The sequence below is a fragment of the Temnothorax nylanderi genome, unplaced genomic scaffold, assembly GCF_030848795.1.
Source record: "Temnothorax nylanderi isolate EJ_2023f unplaced genomic scaffold, tnyl_v1.0 TNYL_tig0025_pilon, whole genome shotgun sequence".
Taxonomy (NCBI): domain Eukaryota; kingdom Metazoa; phylum Arthropoda; class Insecta; order Hymenoptera; family Formicidae; genus Temnothorax; species Temnothorax nylanderi.
Window position 1 is genome coordinate 721666 of NW_027249087.1, and position 26502 is coordinate 748167.

The following is a 26502-nucleotide window of genomic DNA, read 5'->3' on the forward strand; positions in this document are numbered from 1 at the left end:
AGTGGGCTGCAAAAATATCGTGCGCGTATTATTGTCTCAGCTTTAAGTATTTTTAAATACCTTATTATCCTTATGAAAGAGAAAAAGAGAGAAAAGGTACTGCGAGGGTGGACGGACTTTAAACTTTAACCTTATAATTGTGTTAATGTTTTTTTTTTTTTAAGTAAAAACTTCTTCGAGATTTATTTTCATGAGGATGTAATTTGCACTGGAAAATTTCTGAATTGATCTTTTCGCGATTTTTGTTGAATAATAGAATAAATTTGTTCAAAAATAACGAATCTACTTTACTTTAAGGAAATGTCTGAATCTTTCCAAAAATGTTTTGGAAATTTCTGAGGAAATTAATAATTGCTCGGGGAGACATGTATGCGATTTTCCGAAAGTTAATATATTTTTGATCGCAACTTCTGTATCTGTGCGATATACGTGCCGGAGTTTGCTCGGACCTCGTCGGCCTGGCGGAACTTTAAATTCTCGTGCCACCTCGCTTAATCCGCGGCTTAAAGAGCTTAACCCCACGAATACCTCGTCAGGACCTCCCTCGACGGCGCGGCGGCGGTCGTCGCGGTGCCAGAGAGCAGGTTTATTAGCGCGCGGATTTCGAAATTCTTTTCATCCCCGGTCGGGACACGGAGCCACCCACGCCGTTTACATAAGCGAGTTCCCCGGATTGCCTTTTTGATATGTAGATAAGGGGGTGGTGCCGCTTTTACGCCGTTTACGCCCCGCCGCGGGTTAAAGAGAAGTCCGGGATCCCCGTTCCCAATACCTTGCAACAGCTTCAGTTAGCGCCGTCGTCGTACGACCTGACAGACGTCTTTGGAAGGCGTCGCGAAAATGTATTCCAACGCGACAATGCGCAATAACTGTGACGATTCCAACTGAACATTTGCAAGCAATAAGTCTTGGAGGTAAAACGAAAATATTTATATATTTTTTAACGTTAAACACTAAAATTTAAAGACAGTATTAAAAAATAAAATTTGTTGTCTTAAAAAAAATATATATATGTAAAAATACGAGATTTGTCGGTACATTTAAAGTATAATTACACAGCTTACAGTGTTTTCTTATAATTATGCTTGCGTGGATACGATCCCGTGCAGAATGTCGTAATTTTGATTTCCTCCAAGGAAATCTCTTAGGGCAGACGCGATAATCGACGAGGTTCTGGCGCCGCACGTGAACGTTCGCAGAACGAAGGGCCGGATAGGGTCAAGGAGTTATGGCTGGGTGAATATGGTCGGGGTATAAACAAATTACACGCGAACGGTTTCTTGACGGTGATTAGCGGTAAATCTTGTTAAGCAAGTCTACGCGAAACTCAGGGCGAGAGTATCGAGCATAAACGTAAAATTAATGAGATCACGATGCAAGAACAACATTTAAAAATGCAAAAAAAATTTTATACACCTCGTTGCGATTGTATACTACTGTTGGATTACTTTTTTTTGTTGCGAAACGCCACAATTATTGCAAGGGAATACTCGCGTTAATTTTTTCGTATTTGTTCGTCGACAAGAAGTCGTTGCTCATTAAAGTCCGTCGTCCGACAGAAATGGGGAGCTCGATAAAAGGATAAATGACTGGTTCGCTCACAAGATAGTTCCTTGTTGGTGTTGGATTCTCATGGGACTTAACCGCGGAGAAGCGTGATCAGCTGGCAAGAAAAAGAGAAGAAAGAACGAGCGAGGGATTGGTGCTTCTCTGTCCCCGTTGCTTCTCAATTATTGGCCCGCTTCACTCTGTATAGAATCGTTCATTTACTTCCATTATTCAGGATAAACAGATTAGCTTCGTACTTAGCTTCTTTTCAGGCAGCCACATGTGCGTTCACGCAATTTTGCGATTTCGCACCGTCGTCTTTTTTTCTCCGCAATTCGGTTTCGATAATGTCGAGATTTGTCGGTAAAAGGAATATTTCTGACATTTCTAAGTTATTAACACTGTATAGTTAAAACAATTGTATAAAAAAATAGCTTCTAATATTTTTGCCATAGAAATTATTACGGCTGTTGCATGTGGGCTTCGCATGATTTTCATTTTGCGACTTTTGCAAGCCGATTGCGACGGGTTTCCGCAATTAGAATGGGAGTAGCGGGCATCAAAGGCGGCTCATGTGGAAGATGCCAAATTTCATCGGAAGCCACGTGGCGACGAAACGCGGAGAGAAATACGCGGAGGCGGACGGAGAGCTGCTCGGTCCGAGTTTGCGAGCTCCAAGCCAAGGGGATTGCCGTATATTAAAGTACTTTTTGGCTCCCCCTTTCGTTACCCCTGTCCCGATCTACACCTCTGGACCTGGCAACCCTCTGGCATCCACTGCCTCTTGCTTTTTCTTTCTCGTGCGAGATCTCTCATCGTTTCCTGCTCGTTAGCCATTCGGTCCACGAGCAATCGTAAGCTCCATCTAAGCTTGCTGCCTATTTCGCACGATGTTTCGTGGCTGCTCATAATACTTGAACGAACCCTAACTTCTCGCTGACTGCTGGTAGTACCTGACGCGCACGTGCGATATTTATGCGATGTTGCGAAAACGTTGTGTTCTATTCCGAGCAAAAGGAATTGAAATCAATATTAGGTATATTAGAAAGAGAATGGATAATACGTAAAAAATAAAAATTAATAATCAAACTTTGAAGTATAAAAGATATAAAATTTTTATTTGACTTAATATTATGCTCAAAAACAGGAACTGGCTAGTTTTTTAATTGATTTTCAAGTTAATATCGAAAATAAGTCACATGTGTGTATTTAAATATGAAGATATTTCTCTAGTCTACTATAATTGCTTACTTCTTTATTATGTAACGTTGTTCTTATTTTAAAATACTTTTCTATTACATGTTGAATGACAAATTACAAATTACAGAAGGAAATTTGTATATGAGGAGTAAAAGCAAATGAAAGGATCGCATCAGCAAGACGGGTTCGTATCCTTGAATGACGAGATCAAAAATTTCGAGATGGAATCACACGAAACGCTAATCCGTGAACCGAGGCAACATCCATTGGAGGGGGCTCCTTTTGGTGCCATTAGTCATTAGCGATTCTAAAAGCTCCCAGGGTAGAATATTACGGCGGTAGCCACGGCGGCTTTTACCATACTTCAGCTTTATGTGAGGCTCATTCATCAAAACCCAACAAGCCCAACGGCTTCGTGGGTACGTGGGACGGCAATGGCTCGTACGTTGCGGCGAGTTACTTATGATTTGCGATCTTGCGGCATTAGGTATTTTGAAAACGACTGCAGAGAACGAATATATATTTCACTAATATATGTCAAAATTATTTGCATTCTTTTTTATAAATGTACAATGTATTTTCCTATGTTTATTTGTTATAGACGTTTTTAAAATAAAAGTTAGTTGGAAACATATATTTGATATTGGATATATAAATATAAAAGATCGTAATGTTTAGAAAGATGCTAACATTTCTAATAAGACTAGTTCAATTAATTTAGTCTTACATAGCTGCAAGGAATAAATATTAGAAGATAATAGTAGAAGAAAATAATCAGAGTTTGGACTGGTAATAATGTAAAGAGAAGTTATTGGTTTAGATACAAGTTGCATGGCTTCTCTCATGCTTGCGTCGCAGGAAATCGTCGTGTCGTGGAAAGACGTAGAAAAGGTGAGAAGCTGTCAACCCTGTCACGTGTCCAATGGACCATACAGGCGCCCCATTACTTTAGGGCTCCAGAGAGAAATAATAAAAATGCCATTAGTGTCTCGCCGTCCCATGATGCTCGACGATGTGAGCATTTCACCCCAGATTTCGGAACAATATATCTCATCCCCTACGACCACTTTAACGTCTTTGTCACGGACTCTCCCACTTGACGAGGTTAATCCTTTTTTTCTGGCCTTCAGGTTTCCTACGTTCTTCCTTTCCTTCTCGGTTCAGCGATCGGACGGTCTTAAAATCCGTTCACGAGCTGGAACGAAAATAATTGCATCGTGATTCTTCCTACTTCTTCGTCTGGTGTCTACCCGCCTCTCTCCGTCCTTTGTTTTCTTCTGTCGCTCACACGCCCTCCTCTTCAATCCAGAGCCGAAAGTATATAAATCCCCAGGCGGGATCGTCGTCGAAAAATAAGATAAAAATCTCATGGCATCCGGGTTGAGCGGGGGAAACGGTGGAAAAAGGCAAATTCCCGAATAAACACATCCGTACCTCTTTATGATGGCACTTTGTGAATCCATCCCCGCCCGACGCGGTTGTGTGCCGTGCGCATTATTAACTCAACCACCGGAAAATGTCAACGCAGGCAGCCCTTTTCTTATCTCTTGGCTCTTTTTTTTTATTTTACCACTGCCGGCACCCTCTTCATCTTGCCCTTTATTTTTATCATTTTGTTCGACCTCGTGCGATTCGGTGAAGCCCCAATCTGGAATACCTTCTGCTGATTATCTTTGTAAAATATCTTCTGCATCTTCGCCACCTGAGAATATCTTTGAGGCTATGCTATGGAAACTATTAAATATTTAGACAAATATGTTAAACAGTTCAGCGACAATAAATCATAGGTTTTCTAAAAATATTATAAATATTAATAGACACGCGAAGGATACGTATATAGTATACGCACCGAATATTTTGTATAGATCGACGTAAATATCTGCTTTAAATGTCTGATAATGTTAAGTTCTCTCCTTTAAGGAAACGGAAATCGCGAAATCGGTTTGCGTACGCGCGATCTCGAATAGACGACTCGGCACGCGGAGATACGATATCGGATTTCCAAACGTTTTAATCACCGTTTTTCTTTTCACCGTCGCGATTTTCTTTCTTTCCCACCGACGACGGGGGGAGTTCTCTCGCGGAAAGGAGTTATCACCGAAGGAAGGCACGGGCAACCGACGGTTGGCGTAGACCCGGAAAGGGGCTGGAGGCGCCCAGCGGGGGTTAAAACGACCCCCGCAGACGGGGCTGAAGTCTGAAAGATAAGGTGCCCCTCTTCTCTTCTCTCGGCCTCCTAGATTATGGAATGGCACTTTAATTACACTAATGGGAGAACCAAATGTTAATTACAATTCGAAGTCTAAAAGAGAGACGATTCGCGGGTCCAAGGAAGAGAAGAAGCTTGGCGGGACGGAGTAAAAGATAGAGGCTTCGTGAGGAGGGGATGGTCCAGGAGCAGAACGAGATGAGATTTGCCTGCGCGCAGGAGGGTTGCCTTCTGTGATTAGTATTATTTAATTAAAAATGCCCGATCTCGCATTATCATCCCTACGCGTAATGTCACGCGACAAGATTTGGAAACTCGCTGAGGCGAAGTCGATTATTTCGTACTATTACATTGGCATCCATTGTGTCGTATCAGCCTGGGAAATCGTAATATACGGCGTCATTTAAACTCTGCGTCGTGCGAATAGCAGTCCATCATATTCTTGTCGTAACGATAATAATTTCCGCGTCTTTATCGTGCATAAATGAGACCACAATTATTTTGAGGAAATATTATCTTAGTCAATAGAATCAATTATTAAGCATTGTTTTTGTTTCGTTTTACTTATCCTCAATCTTGTAACTATATATATATATTAAATCCTTTTTTATTTTATTTTATTTATTATTATATTTTCTCGTACACAAGTTTGTTCTTTAATTAATATTTTTTAATGATATAAAAGTAAAATCTTTTGAATCGAGATAACTCCATTTTTCCAAATGTTAAAAAATCCTTCCAATATTCTTTAATATTTCAAACTTATTTGATTAAAAATTGTGATTTATTTTAATGAAAAAATAAATGCGAAAAGATGACGTTGTTTTTTTACAAATCCATAACATATATAGGAAAATTAATGTCTAAAATTGATTAAATTTATTATTCGAAATAATTAGATTTATTTTGTTCTTCCATACAAGCATTAAAAAATTTTCCCGTTTTTGACTGTAATCTCTTAATGTCGACACGACGACATCCCGCGAGACAGTCAGACGATGACGATGATGACGGCAACGGCAACGGCGACGGCAACGAGTATCGACGAGAGACGATGCGGGTGTCGGGCGAGTTTCAATTTAAAGTTGGACGAACGTGTCGGGATTTCAATGTACAAAATGCGTATGCTAAACTCTTCGCACCCCTCGTGTGGCGCGCTCCCGCTTCTCTCCGTCTTCTCGGGGGCTGAGAGCTCCGACAGCCGGGGCCCTTGACGGGCGCCGGTGGACAAGGTCCACGCCGACGTTGCGACGGCAAAAATCAGCAAGTCTGATCAGTGGCGCCAAGTAGAAAGGGGCGCAAGTAGAACGCCGCTTGTTGTAGCATACCCGCACGCGGGACATTCGTCCCGCGTGCACTTTGAAGTTCGTACCCCAAAGGACAAATTACTTTTTCGAGGCGGTCACCCGGCCTTGAAACCCTTACAGAGCGCCCTTAGATCCCTTTAATGATCGCGGCTGTCGATCGAAGGTAATGCATATCAATGGACGGGACGGCGAAATAAACGTCCGATACGCCGATAGTTCCTAATGACTTTCTGAATTTTACTTTTTAAAATGTCTTCCTCCGCGTCGCGGCTCGCCTTTTGAGCACACTCGACGATATTATTACCGTGATTCAAAGGCTCAATATAAACTTTATAACGTTGATCAGAATTACGGGTGCATCTCAATACAGCTTCAAAGGGTATTATTCTTTCGTCGATATACATTTTGTTGGAGAGAAAGAGAGAGAGAGAGAGAGAGAGAGAGAGAGAGAGAGAGAGAGAGAGAGAGAGAGAGAGAGAGAGAGGGGGGGGTATGGTCTTTATAATAATATACGTATTATAATTTAAAAAAAATTTACGTCGCTGTTATACCTTATGTATTTATCTTTGTTATAAAATATTATGATTTGAAACTTATTGTTTATAAAATGATGTTACCATTAATTATTGTTCTGTAATTGTCTTGTCTTGATAGTTTTCTGATATCAAACGTTGAAAAAATTATATTTCTTAAAATTTAAGAAGGACAGTTTCTTGCATAATATTTATTTGTCAACTCATTGTTGGCCAGTGTAGTAAAACGAATGTATTCATAAATCTACATTTGAAATATTCACACACATATATATCGGGCGTATGTATGTATACATCGGGTCGTCAGAAAGACGAAATAGATCGAAAAAGATGCTTCGATAGCAGGACTCTGTCTTAGGTCGGCGAGAAGTTTCGCTTCAAGAGTTGGATTACCGCGCGGCTACGGGTGGATTTGAAAATTGTGGGGCCCCCAGGGCTCCCGGGGAGGACGGTGTGGCAGGGTAGAGCGTGATTGATTTTGCATACGACACAGATTGGACAGGTTTGAGAAATTGGACTGGCTTTCTGCCTGGTTTGGCCTCTTCGTCTATCTCTCTCTCTCTCTTTCTTCATATGCTCTTGCTTGTTCCTACCCCCTTCTCTCTATCTCTCCTTTTCCATCATTTTCCTTCTTTTGCACTATGATACATTCGGACCTCGCGTTCGTGTACGTTACACGCGTGCGTGCATGTAACTCGCGTATACTCGCCATATCACCGTGCGTATTTCTACGCGGGTCGAAGAAGGGTTCCCTCCCGTATCTCTTGCAGGGAATGTCGAAGGGGATTGGCCTTGAACGAGCGATTTGTGCGATCTTCGAGGATGTATTTATGAGCATTCTAGCCACCCCCGCCTGAACTTTCATATTACGCTCGCCATTTTAGAGAGTCAGCCTTGCGTGTAGTAAGTTATCGTACACAATATACGCGTACACATTTTTGCTATATTATTTCTTAGTTTTTCCTTCATCAAACGAAGGAAATTTTCTTTTATAATAATTTTGTAAAATGTGATACAAATATCAAAAGATATATTTTTGTTAAGAGATTCAATTTTCTTGTTAAATTTATTACAGTGTATGTAACTGCAAGAAGATACGCGATTTTTTTCCGTGAATCTTCCATAAATCTTTTCATCGAATTATTTACATCATATTGAATATTTTTTGTTTGTTTTGGCGCAAAGTAAAAAGAGTATTATATTGATTAAAACTTAAAATTTTTTACGGTAAATGGAAAACGTGCAAAATACGCGTCTCAAAGCGGTACAACGTGTGATCATGCGGGAAGGTTGAGGAGGGATTGTTGAGCCATCCGGGGTCGCTCTCGTCTGGCGTTATCCGCCGACGTCGGAGTGGATAACAGGCCGAACGATTTATTCTAAACCTTTATCCGGGGGCGCCCTCCAAATTTATGAAAGAAGACGCCCGTTTAACCGACTCGCTCAGTCATCCCTCACCGCGGTGGTGAAGCCACCCTTCCCTCGCCTGTCTTCCACGCCTCTCTCCGTTACTCTCACGGAGCTCCATCCTGCTTCGGTTTCTCCCTCAGCTTGGCTCGGCTCTCCCGCTGTGCTCGCATGTCAGCCCTTTATTTTATACCGAAGCGAGTCAGTCCGATTTGGTCCTAATATTAAAGGGGATGTCTTGGCCTCAGCACGTGATCGGGATGCCAAATCTCTCCGATACGAGCCGCGACTCCAGTCCTCTCCGAAACGAGCTTCGGACAATTGCGAGGACGCGTCGTGTCTCTTCTCGATAGTTGCAATTATGATTGTTGATTAATTGAATCTTAAGACGGCAGTCTTACTTCATTAATTACAATACAATGTATACATTACAAGCGTAAAAAATACAATTTTTTATAAATATAACATATATTATTTGGTGATGACTACAAATAAATTATATATACAATTAAAATTAAGATATATGCATAAATAGAAAACAAAATATTTGTCCCAGTTGTTTGTACGCAATGTGATTGATATTTTATCATTTCGTGTTGAATTGGATATTATGCTAAATTTATACGGTTTCTCTCAAGAAATCGTATTAATTTCACAGAATGACACTTCACTTATAATGTCCGTACTCCTAATAATAGCGATCAAAATAATGGATTCGAACGTTGTCATTTGCTGCTTACAAGTGAATTATTCGCTCGTTTTATAATTCAAAATAGCGCACTTAGGCTCGACTTTAGTCACGACACATCTGTCTTCCCGCATTACAAAACTCGTTCTTAATATAGTACAAGCAATTAAAGAAATGCTTCGCTTATAAATTAGGATTGACGTGGGAGGAATAATTTCACATAATTCGTTTCCTTTTGCAGTTATATCTGAGCAAAACACGGCAGGCTGCCTTCTCGGCCGATTTGCAGCAGTCTCTCTCACGAACAGTCAGTCCAACCGCACGCCAGCAAGGTAAGTTTTTACATTACTATTTTTGCAGCACGCGAGCCATTCTCCCTCCCTCCCTCTCTCTCTTTCTCTTCTCTTCTCATATTTTTGCGACCAAATGAAGAATGATTTATCGCGCAATATCATTCGGCCTGTGCTAGAATGGTCCTAGCCGTTTTTTCATTGCTCTTGCGAAACTTTCGGTGCACGTGCAGTTTCATTGCTTAATATCCGAACGACCTATTTTCCTTTCTCGTGAGACGATACATTCCGATGCACCGAGGAAATGTTAACCAAGCGTGAAGCTTTGATAAGAACTTTAGTTTATGTACATGTGATATAATATTTACTTTCTATTGTAAGTTTATAATTTTAAATTGAATTATTTAAAAATAGCTTAATATTTACATTAATTTTTGCTCAAATTAAATTAGTTTGATTCTACTAGGAAAATAAAGAATTATAAATATCTTTTAAAACTTATTTTGTTAAAAAATTATTTAATTCTCTTTAATAGTTCACGAGCTAAATATTTACATCGAAAGAATGTTTCTTTGTGTGATATGTAATATTCAATATCTTCCAGCAAAAGGAAAGTTTTGAAACGCTTGGTATTAGAGTTATCTACCGTTTATCAATAAATGATCATTTTGCTACTTTTTATATCTTATGATTTTCATGAGCTCGATTGTGACAATAAGAACGATGTTCGAAAGTACTTACGGGACTTTCGCCACATATAGTCCCTCGACAGAGAAAGGCATAAATAATTTAATGACTCGGGAAATTGATATGATTGTGCTTCCTAAGAATAACGTCCTGCTTCCAGCGGGCAAGACGCGCATGGAATTTAAGAACGTAACATCACGACGATGGTATCAGAGCTCTCGACCGAAGCAAAAATCGCGTCGAAAGTGATCTCTCATGATAATGGCACTTACTGCGATCAAACTTTCTTCTTTCCCCTTCGTAGAAAATAGTTGTGGACGAGTGCGCCGCCGTCTATATACGGGTCGCGATTATAAGCGATCTCGATCACTTTCTGTCTATGCGTTATGGCTGAATTATCATCGATGCGTTTCCCTTTCCAATCGCATTAGAAAAGAGCTATGATTTATCTAGAACTTCTAAGTTTTTACGTAGATAATTTTTCGACTACAATTACGAGTAATCATTTTTGTTTGTTTATATTATATTTAAGAATATTTGAGTCACACATAATTTAACAATCCTAAATAAACAAGACTGGATTTACTTAAAAGTATTTGTAGTTTTAAATGAACATTGAAGTTAAATATAGATATCAATATATATGTGCACATACACAGTAAAAAATTTTGTGTCAATGGAAGTCCACTCTCAATTTTGTGTTAAAATAACTCATTCATCGTGTTATTTTTTACATATAGAAATGTTATATCGACATTTTTTTAGTAAAAAATGTAAAAAATAACACGATGAATGAGTTATTTTAACACAAAATTGAGAGTGGACTTCCATTAACACAAAATTTTTTACTGTGTACGAAAGATGAAATCACAAGTTTAGCTTTCCGGTTAAAGCATTGCCGATATCGATCTTCGCAAATCCACTTAGCTACTGAATTCCGATCTGCATTGGAGCCTCAAGAGCCGGTCAAACGGCCGGCTCCGGCGCTTTCGCAAAGACGAGCGGCGCTCGAGTGCGGGAAACAAAAGCCCGACGTTTCAATTAGGCCCTTTATTAGTTAGCGATAATAGGGCCAGCAGCGGTTGGACCGACACTGGTCTGACCGGATGGCTGGTTGGCGCTTAACCGGAGGTTACGGTGGCTTGTTTGCGCGGATCCGGCTCTCACGATATTAAGGGCTGACTAGGCAGTCTCTCTACCTCCTTGATGTTTAGAATCACCCTTGCCGGCGCTCTCGTGGCCCTTTCTCGAATCCGGGGCTGGGAGAAAGGCCGTCGGAATCCTCGCGCCTTGCTTGGCCATGCCGATTGATTTTCTTGCGCGTTGTACAAGTTCACGAGGATAAGCGGAGAAGTCGAGAGACGCGGTTCTCCGACGGTGGAGCGACGAGGCGCGCAAGAGTGAGGAGAACCCGGGGGGAGGGGGGAGGGCGAAGCGGTCGAGCCGAGAGGAGGAATTTGTCGCTGAGGAGGGCAGGTCGCAGCAGTCGCCTGCGGCGAGCCGCAACGATCCTCTCGTCCCGTCTGTCGCACTTTACCGCACGATACCGGAGAGAGTGAAAGAGAGAGGAGAAAGGAGAGAGGAGAGAGACAGAGAGAGAGCAGCCTGCTACTGCTATTGCAACGGGACCGTTCGAAACTAACTTAGGGCCGCCGAAACTACACTCGCTTCCCGCGCCGCAAAACGAGCGGCACGGCTAACAAGGCGGGTGCACGAAATACATTGGATATTGATTCGCGAGGAAGAGACGACGGGGCAAAGTGCTCTGAGAATATTTCTTGGACATTCAGCGCGCGATAAATGGCGAGTAAGACTCACGCAGCTGGGAGTTGCAGCTCCTAATGTTATTTCGTGGTTTTAAATTAGGACAACAACGTATGTCGCATGTTCGCATGTGCTATCGGTGTCACATGACACGCTTGTTGTTCCAGCTCCAAATGGCAGTACGATGTTGATTAATCGCCAGAGCTATAACGTTCTAAAATTGTCTTTGATTGATCAAAATGCCATATAGCTATCTTAATTTATTTTCGGAATGATCTGCGGTTGATCCATCACGATGATCTATTAACGCATATATCGCGATAATAACTGGCGTTCTCCGTGCTGTCGCACACGGTTGTCCACGTGGCCTAGCAAATTGCATTTATGTCACGTCGTCTCAATCCATATAGTCCGCAAAATCGGTTTTAGTGTAAACGAGGAAAGCCGGGCTAAGGGTCTCCGGCTGGGTGGGAAGGTGCGGCGGGAGAATGGCTGCGACATCTTGTATTGTCAGATCCCAACGCGACAAATTCATAATTGCGTTAATGCGGGTACGGCGAGGGTTCTTGCCGCAACCACCGCAAGGCGCGCCATGGCGTCTTGCGGCTGTAAGAGAAGACGATATAGCACACAGAAGGGAGTGAGGCGGGTCGGGAGCGGCGGGAGAGGCGGTGGAGAGCGGTCCCTTCTGGTACGGGCTCGTTAATCTTCGGAGGATTACGCCAAGGAAGTATCGCCATTGTGCCGGGCGCTCCTCTTCGAGTCGATAATTATTAATTAAATTGGTCGAACGGGCCACTCCGCGATTTATCGACTTATCGAGCGCGATTTTATGGCGATATCGCGTTTTGGAAACCAGTAACGAATTTTTTAAATAATTTCCGAATTTATTAACGAGACGTCAAAAATAACATGTTATATACTAATTGGATTAATTATGCATATGGTGAAGTGTTAATTCTCACACACTCCGAAAACTTTAGATTTATATATAATAATTATATTTTCCATTTGAATTTTTCTTCCTTTTTTCTCTCTATGTATATAATTTGTTTCACAATTTCACTATTATTATCAAAATTACTTGATCAATCTATGAAAATAATACAATCTATTATAGTTATTATGTATTCTATTTCTATATTTTAATCAAAAATATACGTTTAACAAAACGTAGATGCTTTAATGATATTACAATCAGACAGAAAAGTTAGTTTGCATTCCTCATACCTCTGCTAGGATTAAACCAATAGTCCGGTCGTTTCGAGCGTCGGAAACGCGCCGACCAATACTGAAAATGAAAGGCCAGCCGTGAAAAAGCTCGACTTATAGGTGCTTTATTTCAGTTGGCCGTGGACAATTGAATCATCGTCAAATCGTAGCGGGACGGTCATCAAATCTGCACGAACGGGCACGGCGAGAGAGAAAGGGTTGCACACGCCGGCCGGTCGGCTCGGTCGGTCGGGAGTAAAAAGGACGGAATTGCGGAAAAGCGGGAGAGAACGGCGACGAACGAACGGGCCGAAATAAAACAGTGATATCGAGGCATTTCACGCACGAGCGAGAGCGTTTAGCAGATTCAACGTGCGTGCCGGTACTCCGCCGTTTCCCTGCCGCGGTGAAACGTCCCTCTCTCGTTTCCCTCCCACCTCGATGGCACTCTCATTCTCTCCATTTCTCTCTCTCTCTCTTTCGCTCGCTCCTCTTAGCGCGCTCTTTACCCTTTTCTCTCTTGCTCTATCACCCTCACCATGGGCCTCGCTGAAAAATACTGCTCTCGCTGACACCTGTAGCTTCGACATTCTACATATGTGCGCACGTAGCACGTCGAGTTGCCGTCGTCGACGAGTGGAAGAAACGAAGGACGACGAAATTGATAGTAGATGTCAAAAATCGTCATAAAGTCTATCGAGCGTAATGCTAAAGCGTGATCGAATAACGAAGCTTATTTCGATTGAATTATCGTGACAAGTGTTTAATGCGTTGAGAAATAATCACGTTATATTATTTCTCAACAGACAACATCACAAAAACTTTGCTTTTAAAAACAATAATTCGATAAGTCTTCTTTATATTTTACTGTTTTACTGCTCACTGTTAAAATGCGTTGTTTTAAAATAGCTTGGCTCGAAGTCGTAATTTATCGAAATGTTTACAAGAAATTCGTTATTGAAAATCAAAATTAAAGAAAAAGATTTCTACTTCGATTTTTGTAGCAAAATTTCGTAGCGTTATTCGGGCGCATTTGAAGCGGGTGTCAAAAGGGCAACAAGCTCCACAAGTGGTAGATTTTGCAGGAAGATTAATTCTTATAATTATTCGTGATTATATTCTTTTTGCTGCGATTCCATTCCCTTTGTTTTTATACGTCTTACATTTATTATGAGATATTTATTAGTGACAATCTCGATCATTCTTTTTGAGAAGATTTGATGTGATATTTATGAGGGAATCTTTAATTCACGAATTGTGCTATTGCTGTTATCTCTTCTAAATAAAAAAATAAACATAATATTGACAAAGTAATATTATAAGAATAGATAAAATGGATAAAAATGAATAAAAGCAATCGCGTATTGCCATTTTGAAGCATCGACTTCAATTGCCAAACTAAAATCAGTTGCTAATAAAAAGATATTGTCGATACTTTTTTCAAAATTGTTGCAAATTGTTTTATTGTTATGTATTATATGTGAAGCGAAGCTTCATAAAGAGTTTATAATTAATTCATCTAATATCCTTTGATGTATGTAGCACAGTACATTTGACGATAATCCGTCGATAATTTTTGAAGGTAAAAAGTCGACGAACGTTGTGTTACACGCGAGTATTCGTGATGCATTTCCATTGACGCTGATAAGGAAGCGAAGGCGAATCCGCAACGTCGAACAATTAATCGATACGGTATGTTGCGGAATCGCGAATCTACCACGCTTCGAAAACGACAAAAGCGCACGAATAGAGGGGTTGCCTCGTCGCGGGTGACCGACAACGGGCGCGCACACGAGCAACCCCTAACGCGGGCGTGAAATCAGGCGCCGGCCAGGACGTCCGCTCGACTCGGCGGCTGGCGGACAATAAGAATCGATATCTTAATTAACGAACGCCGGTGGGTCCGATGAGCGAACTTCTCGTCGGGCAGAAAGGGGGTGCGGAGGGATGTGAAGAGAAGGGGAAACGGGGGAACGAACGTAGGGAGATCCGGACCCGCGTTTTCGATGGGATAGCAAGGACGGCGGACGCCTGACCGGAAGCGAGAGTCTGCGGAGCCCTGCGGACCTCGTTCTACCGGAAGCGCCATTCACGCGGCCCTCTCGCTCTCGTCCGCCTCTTTGCCGATGCGGTCGTTCGTCGTGGTTGTCGTCGTCGCCGCCGTAGTCGCCGACGCTGATACGTTTTTGAATAAACAATACAACTTCCCCACGGCCGCAACCCTCGAAAAAGTTTGGTCGGTGCTGGTGCCGTTAAAAAAATATCCGCGACTCGATGACGGCGAACTGAATTTTTTGTAGGATATTGTTTGTGCTCGCGACATTCTGGGACATTTCGATGATTAGTAGAAAAAGATAACGTGTTAAACGTCTCTTTTTTATCTTCTAAAAAAAGATTTGATATCTAATACAAATCAAGATTAAAAATTCAATAGTATGCTAAACGTAATGACAAAAAGATAAAAATAATATCTGTTTTTTTTTAATTAAACATTTTCTAATAATGTGTATTCCTTGTATTTGCCAATATCGAAGGAAAATCTAATCAATAAAGTCAAATTAAAATTTTTTAATTATAACTTATTGATAATTATAATCAAACAAAGGGCTTGCGAACCCGCAGGGGGTTCGCTTACTGTAGGGGGGTATGTTTTAAATTTTAACGACTATTTATTTATTACACTGAAGAAGGCCACAGTTATGGCCGAAACGTTTGTGTCAGTTTTCGAAATATATATATACACGATAGCATAAACATCCTGCTGGTTCGCAAGCCCTTTGTTTGATTATTGTTATTCTAAGCGAACACTATATACTAATTTGTTTATTGATAATTTTTTATTGATATTTTGATAATCGGTATATTTATAATATTTTTGGTAACTAATATTTGGATGTGCAGATAATAACCAAAAGATCCAGTTTAGCGAGTTAAATATTTCTATTAATATTTATTGAAGATTTTCGTATCTCACATAAATAATTAATATTTCAACACAAATTATGATTGTGAGCGGAAATACACGTTTTCATCCGATATGACGAGCGTCTCTCGTCTATGACGAACTGTTCTGGCGGCGCCATGTTCCCGGAGATTGAGATATCTACCAGAACGTCCGGCTCGATTAATATCGCCGCGAAGGAAACGAGCGAGGCTGGGTAAATTAACGAATTGGAGGGCGCCCTTTCCAAGACGCTTTTACCGCGACTGGCTAATCCGATAAAGTGACAGCTTCGCACGAACCTCTTTCCTCGCGCTGACATTCTGCCCGATGGGATATGACACTAAGTATTCTATATTGACTAATAAACCGCGCTATTCTGCGGCTTCCCCGCTAACGAAGCCTCGCTTCTTACTTTCTTCTCGTAATAATGCTGGGTCTTTCTTCATAATTCGCGGATGTGTAATGCATTGTATTATATTTCCACGATTTGGTCTAAAAGGACCGAATTTTTGAAGCTGCTCGTGTGCGTAATTCAAATAAGGGACTCAGGTAAATTTCCCTCCTCCACCTTCTTCTCGCGATCGTCGTTCACACTCTCGGTGTTTCCGCTCCGCTCGCCCGGGAATATCCTGACGCAGGACACAGCTGGAGAAACCTCGTCAAGGCCGCATTGGTGGACGCCTCAATCAGGACTAGCTTTAGAACCCAATTTCACGAGAGAGAGACTATTTGCGCGTGCTTTGGCCGGCAGTAGGTTTGACCTCTCGTTAATCACCAAAGGACCCGAAGCACGAAGGCGAGTCGGACAAGCTGTGTAGTTGACCGCAATGGCTGACCGTTGGCCCGGTGGACAAACCCTTAAGGTTACCGAGATACAGAACAATGCTCTGATAGCGTATTTTGGGAAAATCTGGAAGTAAAAGTGTTCATTTATTTTTCCGTCGTGATTCTGCGATCGCTTATAACTATCATCCAAGCGTCAATGCTGAAAAATGATATTTTTTACATCAGCAACGTTCAAAACTGGAATGCATCCGTATTAATCGAACTTGTTAGATGAGTCAATATTTGGATTGTAAGCGATACGTTTGCCACTGTAAGCGATACGTGCAATGATTCCACGCAGGTTGAGGCATCGCCTCGAGCAGTCCTCGTTGGCTTGTACACAACGCCTAATCGCTGTATTAGCTGGCTTTGTGGTTAAGCTATGCTATTGCCGAATTAGGGGTGATTCGCTTCGAAACACACCCTCCCACATTTGTGCCGTCTAGGTGAGCATAACGCGCGTTTGTATTTGCAACATTAGCCTTGCTAAGTTGTTCGCAATATTTCGGATATCTTACGAAGTTATCACCTTCGAATGCCTTGGATTTTCTACGCAGGCACATCCATTGTATAGAAAGATCCGCATATATTTATTAGTGCTTCTTATAAAAGAGTGCATTTTTATAAGTATATGGAACTGTTTATTAATATTCATTAATATGGTATCAGATTTGGAACAATACTGAAATATAAATCACACAAACACTGATGGTAAATGCCTATCTTTATTAAAACTTTCTCCAACTAACTGTATCTTTCTTGTGTTATGATTTAGAAAATCTTGAACATGAGAAAGTAATAATTAATTAAGATATTACTACAAACACATGACTAGATATTAAATTGAGCAAAAATTTGATGCCGAATAATAAATAGCTAGCTTTTATTTACGCTTTTTACAGAAATAGTCGAATCACGCAGGCTATTTTGATGAAACTTGACGATGTATGGTTTTAGGCAGATTTACATGGCTTGCTATATGTCGGACCGCCATAGTCTCTTGGCGCATATCGTTTGTTGGTTTTGCGGTGTACCATAACGCTGCCTTCCTCGTAACCTCTTTCCCTCCTCTTGGGAAAAGCAGGCTTTCGGCAACATCGTTCAGTAAAGGGCTCCTTCCGCCACGCCGCCTTCGTATTAGACACGAATAAAATCTGATCATGAGATTTACGAGATTCTTATAACTCCACGGTACCCATCAGAAAGAAAAGAACGACCATCCAATTTAAAAATATTTATAGAACATTTGTGCTTAAGGAATATTTTCTTTTATTTATAAATCTGCATAATTCTAATGATATACACTATTCTTATTAGCAAAATTTTGCATATAGTATTTCTTTATTGTTGTAATCCTATTTTCAAAATGTCATCTAATATTGTGAAAGAAATTGGAAATTAAACTCAAGCTGGTTTCTTATTATATTCTGCGTAAAGAAGATTGAATAGAAAAATTTGAAGTTGCGAAACTGTTGTATCGAATGTTATTATACTTCCTTATTTATTTTAATTCGAGTCGTCGCTCTTTGATTTCAACGGTGTCCGCATCATCGCCTTGAAATCATTGCTTGATTACGCGTTGGATAAAAAGCCCAACGGTCCCCTTCGGTGCAGCTTTTGACCTCGGCGTGAGTCCGACCGCAGGATCCGACACAGAAGAACGAGACAGATGAAGACGGGGAGGAGGTGCAAGAGAGAACAAGCGGAAGCACACCGCGGGGGATAAACAGAGGTGACGTAATTACCGAGATTAATGCGGCCTTGAGCTTTCGGTGGCAACCGAAGCTCCCGGTGCTTGCTTTTATCTCGCGAGCTATCATCCGGTCCCGCTTCTCCTTCTCTCCAACCTCCTGCCCCCTTCGCCTCCGGAAAGTAATTTGAGGACGAGAGGGAACGGTTTTAAATTTTACTTATCCGTGGGACTTAGATTTACTTGCGTCGCTGACGCCGCGGGCGGCCAACCCCGTTTTTGCAGGCGATGTCTGTCACAGCGCGAATTCGACCTTTGCACAACACGTAGGCTAAATTTTTTAAAATGCTTCTGGTCAATCAAATGTGATAAAAAAAAAATAGAAATATTGCTGTGTGAGTTTAGAGTTGATAGCGTTGAATAAAAGAGACGTTATCCGTACGATAACGGCAAGATTACATCTCAAGTTGAACTTGTTTGTTGAATTACTGTTTGTGATACACGACAGGTGTAATGAAACAGCAATACAGATTGGTCAAAATTTGCAAGTTTTCATGAGAATCCTTTCTTCTGGACAATAGTTGAGGAGAAGAATTTTCGCTGACACCCGGCGTGTCTTCCTGCAGCAATTCTCTTTGGGCGTCGTGAGATTTTCCGTAGACGACACCCGTAGTGGCGGTCGGGTGCCGAGATTTCTCCATCTCTCTTCGCAGGCAATCTGAGAGGAAGAAAGAGAAAGGAAGAAAGAGAGAGACAGAGAAGAAGAGAGAGAAAGGGAGAGAGCGAGGGAAGAGAGAAGTTCTTCCTTTCACCAAAAACACCGGGTGCGGCTGCTCTTCCTCCCGCACTTCATAGAAGAGGGCCACTATTCACGTCGCCTCACCGGCACCCCTTTCTTTCCAACCCTCACTACCCCTCACCGTCGTAGTTCGCGTTGTCGTCGTCGTCGTCGTCGTACGCCGGGGTACGCCGTTGCCTGTTCGAGACAATGATATCGCAGGAAAAGAGGAGAGCGTCTCGGCCCGCTTTACAACTCCCGACGGGGCCGACGTTACCAGGGCGAAATTAATATCATAAATAATATCGTAAAAAAAATACAGCCCGCAGCGCCCGCCGCCCGCCGTCACGCCGGCGTTACCGCGAAACGTTTCTCTCGCGTCTTGATAAAGGAAACGAGAGGAGCGGAGCGGTTAAAAGAGAAAGAGAAAGAGTGAGAGAAGAAGAGGCAGACGGAGAAAGAGAGGGTGAGAGAGGAAGAAAGAAGGGGATCTGCGAGAAGGCGTCTCCTTCTTAGGGGAAGTCGAAGTGCCAGTAAGATCTCGGATTAAGCCGAGCAACGTACCAAGCGCTTTCCCAGAGCACATAATCTTGAAATGCGACAGCTTTATTTTGAGAGAATTTGAATTCATTTTTATGCTACTTTTAGTCGTGGGATACAGCGTGTCTCGAAAAGAAAACATCTTCCGCCACTGCATTGTTATCGTATTAAAAATAATTGATCTTTTAAACGACAATCTCGAGATTGAGTAGTAGAAGAACAAACAAGTTGTTCACTTTTTGGTGTATTGAGAAAATTAATACAACATATAGGTAAATACGTACAATTACTGTACGTTGCTTATAAGATATATTTATTAAGCGGTAAAAAAATGTCTTTATTTAAAAAAATATTAAAGTCGCGCTTTAGAGACATTACTTTATTGACCCGCACTACTTTTTTCACATAAATTACTTGATTGCAATGTAATTACTATCAAGAACCACTACATCCGTTGTATCAATTTCACGCCTTATAATTCTCGATCGTGCATATTATGCATCGTTTGCTACGCATAGCATTAGGAGTTGCCTTCCTCATCGCCTCTCTCATCCATTTCCTCCTTCGTAACTCCTAACTGACAAAAGCTCCGTATATCCTGCTCGTGCTCGGGACGACAACTGGCTGCGATACACGGCGACGGGTATATATCGTCGGCGCGTGTTACGGTCGTAGCCACCCTTCTCCTCGCTCATGTGGCTTGATGTTTCTCGCCGAACAGCAATATAATCACCCTGATGGCACAAAGCGGCCACCCCTACGGCGGCAGCCTCGCCGCGCCTTCCGCGCCATCAAACGCTGATGACACAGACGATACGACGTATGTATACGCGACGACGCTAATTCGCGTCATTGTCACCATTTCTTGCATGAGACTAGGCGAAGCCACAGGTAGCTGAGACTCACCCTTGCACATTCGCATTACTATCGTCGTCGTTTGTCGAAGACAGGCATGAAATATTGTCTGGGTACACTGACAATCGAGCTTCTAGTCGATGATACTTGGAGTATTGTTCCGCTAAGAGAAAAGACGGATTCCAAATTGCGGTGAAGAGCGAAGTGATATGCACATGTTATGAATAGTTGAGAATTATTTTGGAATGTTACCAAAGTGTAATAATCGCTACTTAACTGACAGTAACAAGAGAACCGTATCTATTTATTTACAATTATTATAGCGTACAAATATAATTTTCGACGTAATAAACTCATATCTTACCTCGTCTCCCGTTAATCATTCAGCAATAATTCCCGCTTTAGATAAATTTTTTGTTCTTGAAGCACGCGATCGTGCTTGTGCGACTGTTATAGACACATTTTTCAGATAATTTGATATTGTTAACAAACATTTAACTTGAGAGACTCATCGTTAGGCGAGGGTTAATAGTGACGTCTTTCGAAAGAGTAGCCGCTCATTAAGATTCTGGTTGTTTGCCAGGATGTCGGACTTCGAAGATCTCTTCCGTGGGTAATTGCATCCTCAAAGGGTTAGTCATTGGAGTGTAGCCCGCGGCAAACCTAAGAACCTTAAATCTCTCGAGAGCATCGCGCCTTTTCGTCTTCTCGGGGGAGAGAGATGTCTTTTCCTCAAGAAGTAGGGTTGCCGTCTAATGGAATTAAAACTAAGCCTACAGATAGCGAAAGTGTCGACCGTTTATCACGATAAATATCTTGTTAGATATTCTTGTACCTGTTGACAGACGCACATTTTGTCGTCAAGTACTTATCAGAATTTTTTCATCTTAAACGTTGCCATCTTTGGTTGATTTCATTTGCTCGAATGATTCAATATAATACTTCAGTTAGAGAATGTTCTTCACTTGCCATTAAATCTGTGTTGCTTTTTACTTTTCGCGAAATTAGCTTTTTCCTTCAGGATTCGCTCAGGCAATTCGGTTGAATATATGAACGATCATTGCATCTGGAATAAATGGGTTAGAAACTATCGGTCTGCGCTTCCAAGTCATCTAACACGTTGCCAGATTAAATTGGCCTTGGCCACGAAAATTCTGTATGTGATATAGTTGCTAATATCTTTTTTCTCTTTTTATATGTGTAACAATTTGTAGCATGTTCTTTTTTAGAAACGTTACAAACATTATTTATAATTTTTTTGAAAACACCTATGAAAAAATAAAAATATATGAATTATATTAAAAATAAGAGGACTATGAAATAAGTCGAATAGTTTTTAAATTTTGTGAAAAGTGCATTTTAACTTTAATCCGGTGACGTCTATCAAAAATCTTCATTGTGTCTCTCGGGTAGCACAATAATTGTCACCTTCAAAGTGGTACGAGGCATTCAGAGGATATTGAGAGTACGGCATTTTATTTTTAACCATCCGGCTTCGGGCGTCTTGCTGCGACCTTAGTGGCATCGTAAACCGTGAGTACATAAACGAACTCAGTCAATAACCGGCGGCGTGGAATCTCCCACGGGCAGGACTTTACTACAATTCGCATTTTCATGGCGGATGGAGTTACGGTTTATTAAAGGGAAAAAAGGCTTTGACGTTTGTATTCCGTGAATAGCTGTTTTTCGTACGAGGTGCCGCACATTTAGAGAATGCGTTTGTATGCCGATGATGAAACTTTAGTCTTTGTTAAATTGTAATCGAAGCAAGAGTGACAAGAAAGATTTTTATAAATTGAACAAGAATTAAAAATACGGCGATTGCATTGCACTAGAGCCATGGAATTTCTGTGGTGATTTTTATTAACTTATTTATAGAAATTAGTTCTATCATATTGAATAAACTTGAAATCAAAATTTTGAAAAAGATTTTTGCCATAGTTGACATATTTTTATGACATAAATGAATTAAAATCATTTTTTAATCCTTCGTCTAATAGAAGTGCTGTCTGAAAGCAAATCTGCGTTAGAAACCGCTGTGGGACACGATTAATTATGCCGGTGAAGTTGACCCTTGTCTTCGCATATCCCACATTTTATTGCCTTCTACAGGCTGTCGCATGTGGTCGCGCTTAGGAGACCCGACAGTTTCGGTACCACCGAAACGGTAATGCGCGAATGCCGGGAATTCAGAAAGGTACCCGGTACCCCGGCTGGATCCCGGTGGCGAATTTGCGTGCCATAGAATTCGCGAGCTATTCGTGGAGCGCGCGAATTTTCCTCGATAGGTCGCTAGGTTGGCCTGGCTACATCCGGCTAGGATAGCGAGAGATAACTGGGCCGGCACCGAGAAACCGGGATGAATAATGAAGTGAGTCGCGCTTCGCCCGGAAGGCCAGAGATTCACCCGGGCCCGGTCTAGACCCCCCGAGATTAGCCCTGAGTTATGGCGTTAAGATCACATCTAATTGTATCAGTTCGGGCCACCCAAACCGGCCTCTATCTACCTATCCATCTGTACCGGCCCGCGTGCTACTATAACCTGCTTACTCGGCCCTCCTTTCGCGTCTCTTCCGCGCCATTGACCGGGACCTTAAACGCCGGCCGACCATCGATTTGCTTAATCTTGCGCTTTGTGAGGACTTTACCAACTCGCGACTCCCACTCTTCCGTTCGACGACTTCGCTCGACGCGGTTTACCGGGATTCGTGCCCTCGCCTCGGCTACTTATCAGGAAGACTCTCTTTCCTCCCGCCTCTCTTAGTCTTTCAGTGTTTGTGTTATTAATTGAATTTTAATGTCCGCTTCGGTACAAGTTTCGCGCGTGGGAAGTGAAGATCATCGAATTGGTTTAGATAAACGATTATTGAACTTTGTAAATCATAGCAGGCGGTATACGCGATTATATAGTACGCTATTTGTTAAGAGGATGCGTCTTTATACGATCATATTTCGCGGCTCAGCGGCAAAATAGGGAAGTCCTTAGGCATTTCTGATCCTCCTTTCTTCTGGTTAAATACCTAACGTCGCTCCGGGTTATCTCCCAGCAGGAGAGAGTGCTAAAGGAGGAACCGTCGAGCAAAGAGAGAGAAAGAGGGAGCGAGCGAGAGAGAACACGAGTCTATAATGGTTTCCTTGAAGCTCATTCGCGTCCTAGGACAGGATCGTCTACCTCGCATATAGTTTCTCCATCGATTCGAACACTTACAGGGTGTACCGATTACCCAAAATGTTAAAATCTACCAAATATCATTAATTATTTAATTAAAACATAGAAATCAAGGATTGTGAAAGAATGATACAATGTTAGAATAAAAGGTACAATGTTAGCAAATTTAAAATTTTAGCTAAAAACAGTCTCAATTTAAAAAGATGTCAATTGTATAATTTAGAATCCTCTAATTTGTCAAAAATGTTTCGAAATAGTCTTTTCAAGTAAAGTTATGAATTTTCTAACGTTTGCGTCTCCTTCAGACGTTCATTCGATGAATACGGCAAGTTTAATCACTTCCAGAGTCCCGACTTTGTGTCGGCATACCACGATGCTTTCGAGTCACCTGATAAGAGCGGTTGGGCCAGAGATATTAGTAAGTTTGCGCTGGGAAGGAGGTGAGAACTAGAGGAGGACTAGCGCGAGTAGCAGAGAGGCATTAGAGGTCGGGGATGATCACTGAGTGCGCGGCACTAATCAAGACGCATGATTATAGGCCCCGGAGAACCCTTGAGTACCAGGCTACCGTCATTTCTAGCCAAAGAGGAGCTCCCGGTGCGTTTTCCTGCACGCTCGTTGTCGTCGAACTGCAGATTACAAGCCGTTGCTTTTTGACGCATCGTCATATCCTTCTCGCATTCTAATTATCTAATACCTTCGAATAGCATAGGCATTTCGAATTTCGGCACTGCGTGGAGTGCGTACCGAATACACGCATTAATATTAGTCGGCAAAATCAAAGGATTCTAATCGAACTGATTATATCAGACTGATTGGATTATGCCTAAGTTATGGCAGTTATTGTTAAGCAATATATTTATTATTAACACTTTCGGCAAACGTCCCCCGAGCGATAAACGTTAATAATAGAGCACTAATAAACAGTGGATACATTAAACCGTGTGTAACTCCGTTAATGGATCGTTACTCGTCGCTCGATCAATCGTTAAGCACTGTTGGCGCAATTGCAACCATCGGTATCAAACTGTCGGTGTTACGTTTCACGATTATTGTATCGTTGTCGAATAGTCCTCCTAATCGATCGCGCCGTCCTCCTTTTAGTGCCGTTTAACCATTTCCAAGAGTGACAATTTGTCGAACAGCGTCTTGCGTATAATTAATACCTTTCCCGTTTCCAAATGTTATGTAGGAATAGCTTCAAACGTACATGCTTATAAAGCTCATACGTATAATTAAAATCTAATTAAACTAAAGTTTAATCGAAGAGACGACTGTAATATATAAATTTTAATTTTCTCTTTCTAATAGTAGTGTGACTTAATATACCAAAATTCTTCGACCTTTGATCATTTACGTCTCAAGAATAATTAACGACACGTCGACGAAGTATCTCGTACTCCAAAAAAAAAACTGTACTTAAATTTTACTTTAGCAATGATTTTACGCTTTACTATTATCTGAACGATCGGCGCCACTTTGGTTAGCTCATTAGATCAGAGACGACTGTCGAAGCAATTAGGATCCTCCTCGCGATTCTCCTCGGGGAGGTAGTGCTCCTGTTGATCCGGTCGTAGCGCCAGAGGAAATTTCCCGACCTACGGTTCTATTTGAGGTTGCGCTAAGCAAGTTAGCACAACCCCAACGTATCGCGTTAAATTATGCTCAGAAGCGCTGTGGCTGCCGCGGATATATGTGCGTACACGCGGGCGCGCACGCACGTAATTACGGTAAGCGGCGCGCATTCGCCGGGGAAACCGCGTCTCAGGAAGCCCGTGGCGTTGTCACGCGACGGCCCCTGCGTCGGGCCCCGGGAAAAGGGAAATCATCCGTCTCCATTTTCTTCAGCTGTCGGATCACGCGGCGACGTCCCGAACGTCACGCCGTGATAGGGCGTGAAGAGAGACACGCGGCGACGTGGACGGTGAAAATGTATGCCTTACAAAGTAGATGTTATCCTGCAATGCTACACGCCAGAACCGCAGCGATATGCTTAGTCGGCGGGCATCGTAAACGTTCCATACTATTTTCTCGTCACGCTGCGAGAGAAAATATTTTAAACAAAAAATTGAAAACGCGTGTTTATAAGTAGAAAGCAACGGCGATAAAGTAAAAGCGTGCAACAAACAATATAATGACAAAATCTATTTGTATTCTTGACGCAAATAGATAATTAACGGAATGCAATAGTAGCTTTGTGAGGCCTGTTTGGATTACATCAAAGATGATATATTTTCGATGTTCTACTCCGTATCCTATACAGTTGTCTGTACGATAGACGGCATTGCTTTATATACCGAAATCGGATTCTCAATGGATCAGTCGATCCTCAAGGCACGTGCCGACCGATCTATGGTTTACTCGCAAAGTTTCCGATTGCGCGGCACAAAGAAGTTCGCGAATAGTTGTCGGGCTACATCAGACGACGTACAAAGGAGGAATCCGACGTTTGTAGACGGAGAAAGAAGGAGAAGGCTAGAGGTAATGAAGGGACAAAGGACGGATGCGGCGAGATAGAATCTGGTGGAGGGATAGCTGGTTCGTTAATCTTAAGAGCGTCGAATTCGCGATTTCGGGCAATCGCATGCCATGGTGATCCCTAGGCACATATATAGAAGCAAAGGGTCAAACACACACACACAAGATTGGTCCTTTTCATCGTAACGGGATAAAGGCGTAATAGGATATCGAATTCACTTAGATGAACGATGCGTTTTGTTCACTAAAGTTCCGTCTATTGGGAAATATCTACATATTAACACGTGATTTATAATAGCAAGTGTGTTATTAAGAAGTCAATTTTAATTCTTAACCTTCGTTACTACATATAATGTCTAAAATCTTATTTTGTTTAAA

General features: G+C 41.8%; 1 protein-coding gene across 6 annotated transcripts in view; it reads left to right on the top strand.

Moving 5' to 3' along the window:
• Positions 1–26502, top strand: part of LOC139769877 (uncharacterized) — a 288097-nt gene that overhangs the window by 160276 nt on the left and 101319 nt on the right. For all 6 annotated transcript variants that reach the window (XM_071701356.1, XM_071701357.1, XM_071701363.1 and 3 more), the window contains one exon: positions 9134–9224. In XM_071701356.1, the coding sequence (XP_071557457.1) occupies positions 9134–9224 (91 nt within the window). The remainder of the gene's footprint in view (positions 1–9133; positions 9225–26502) is intronic.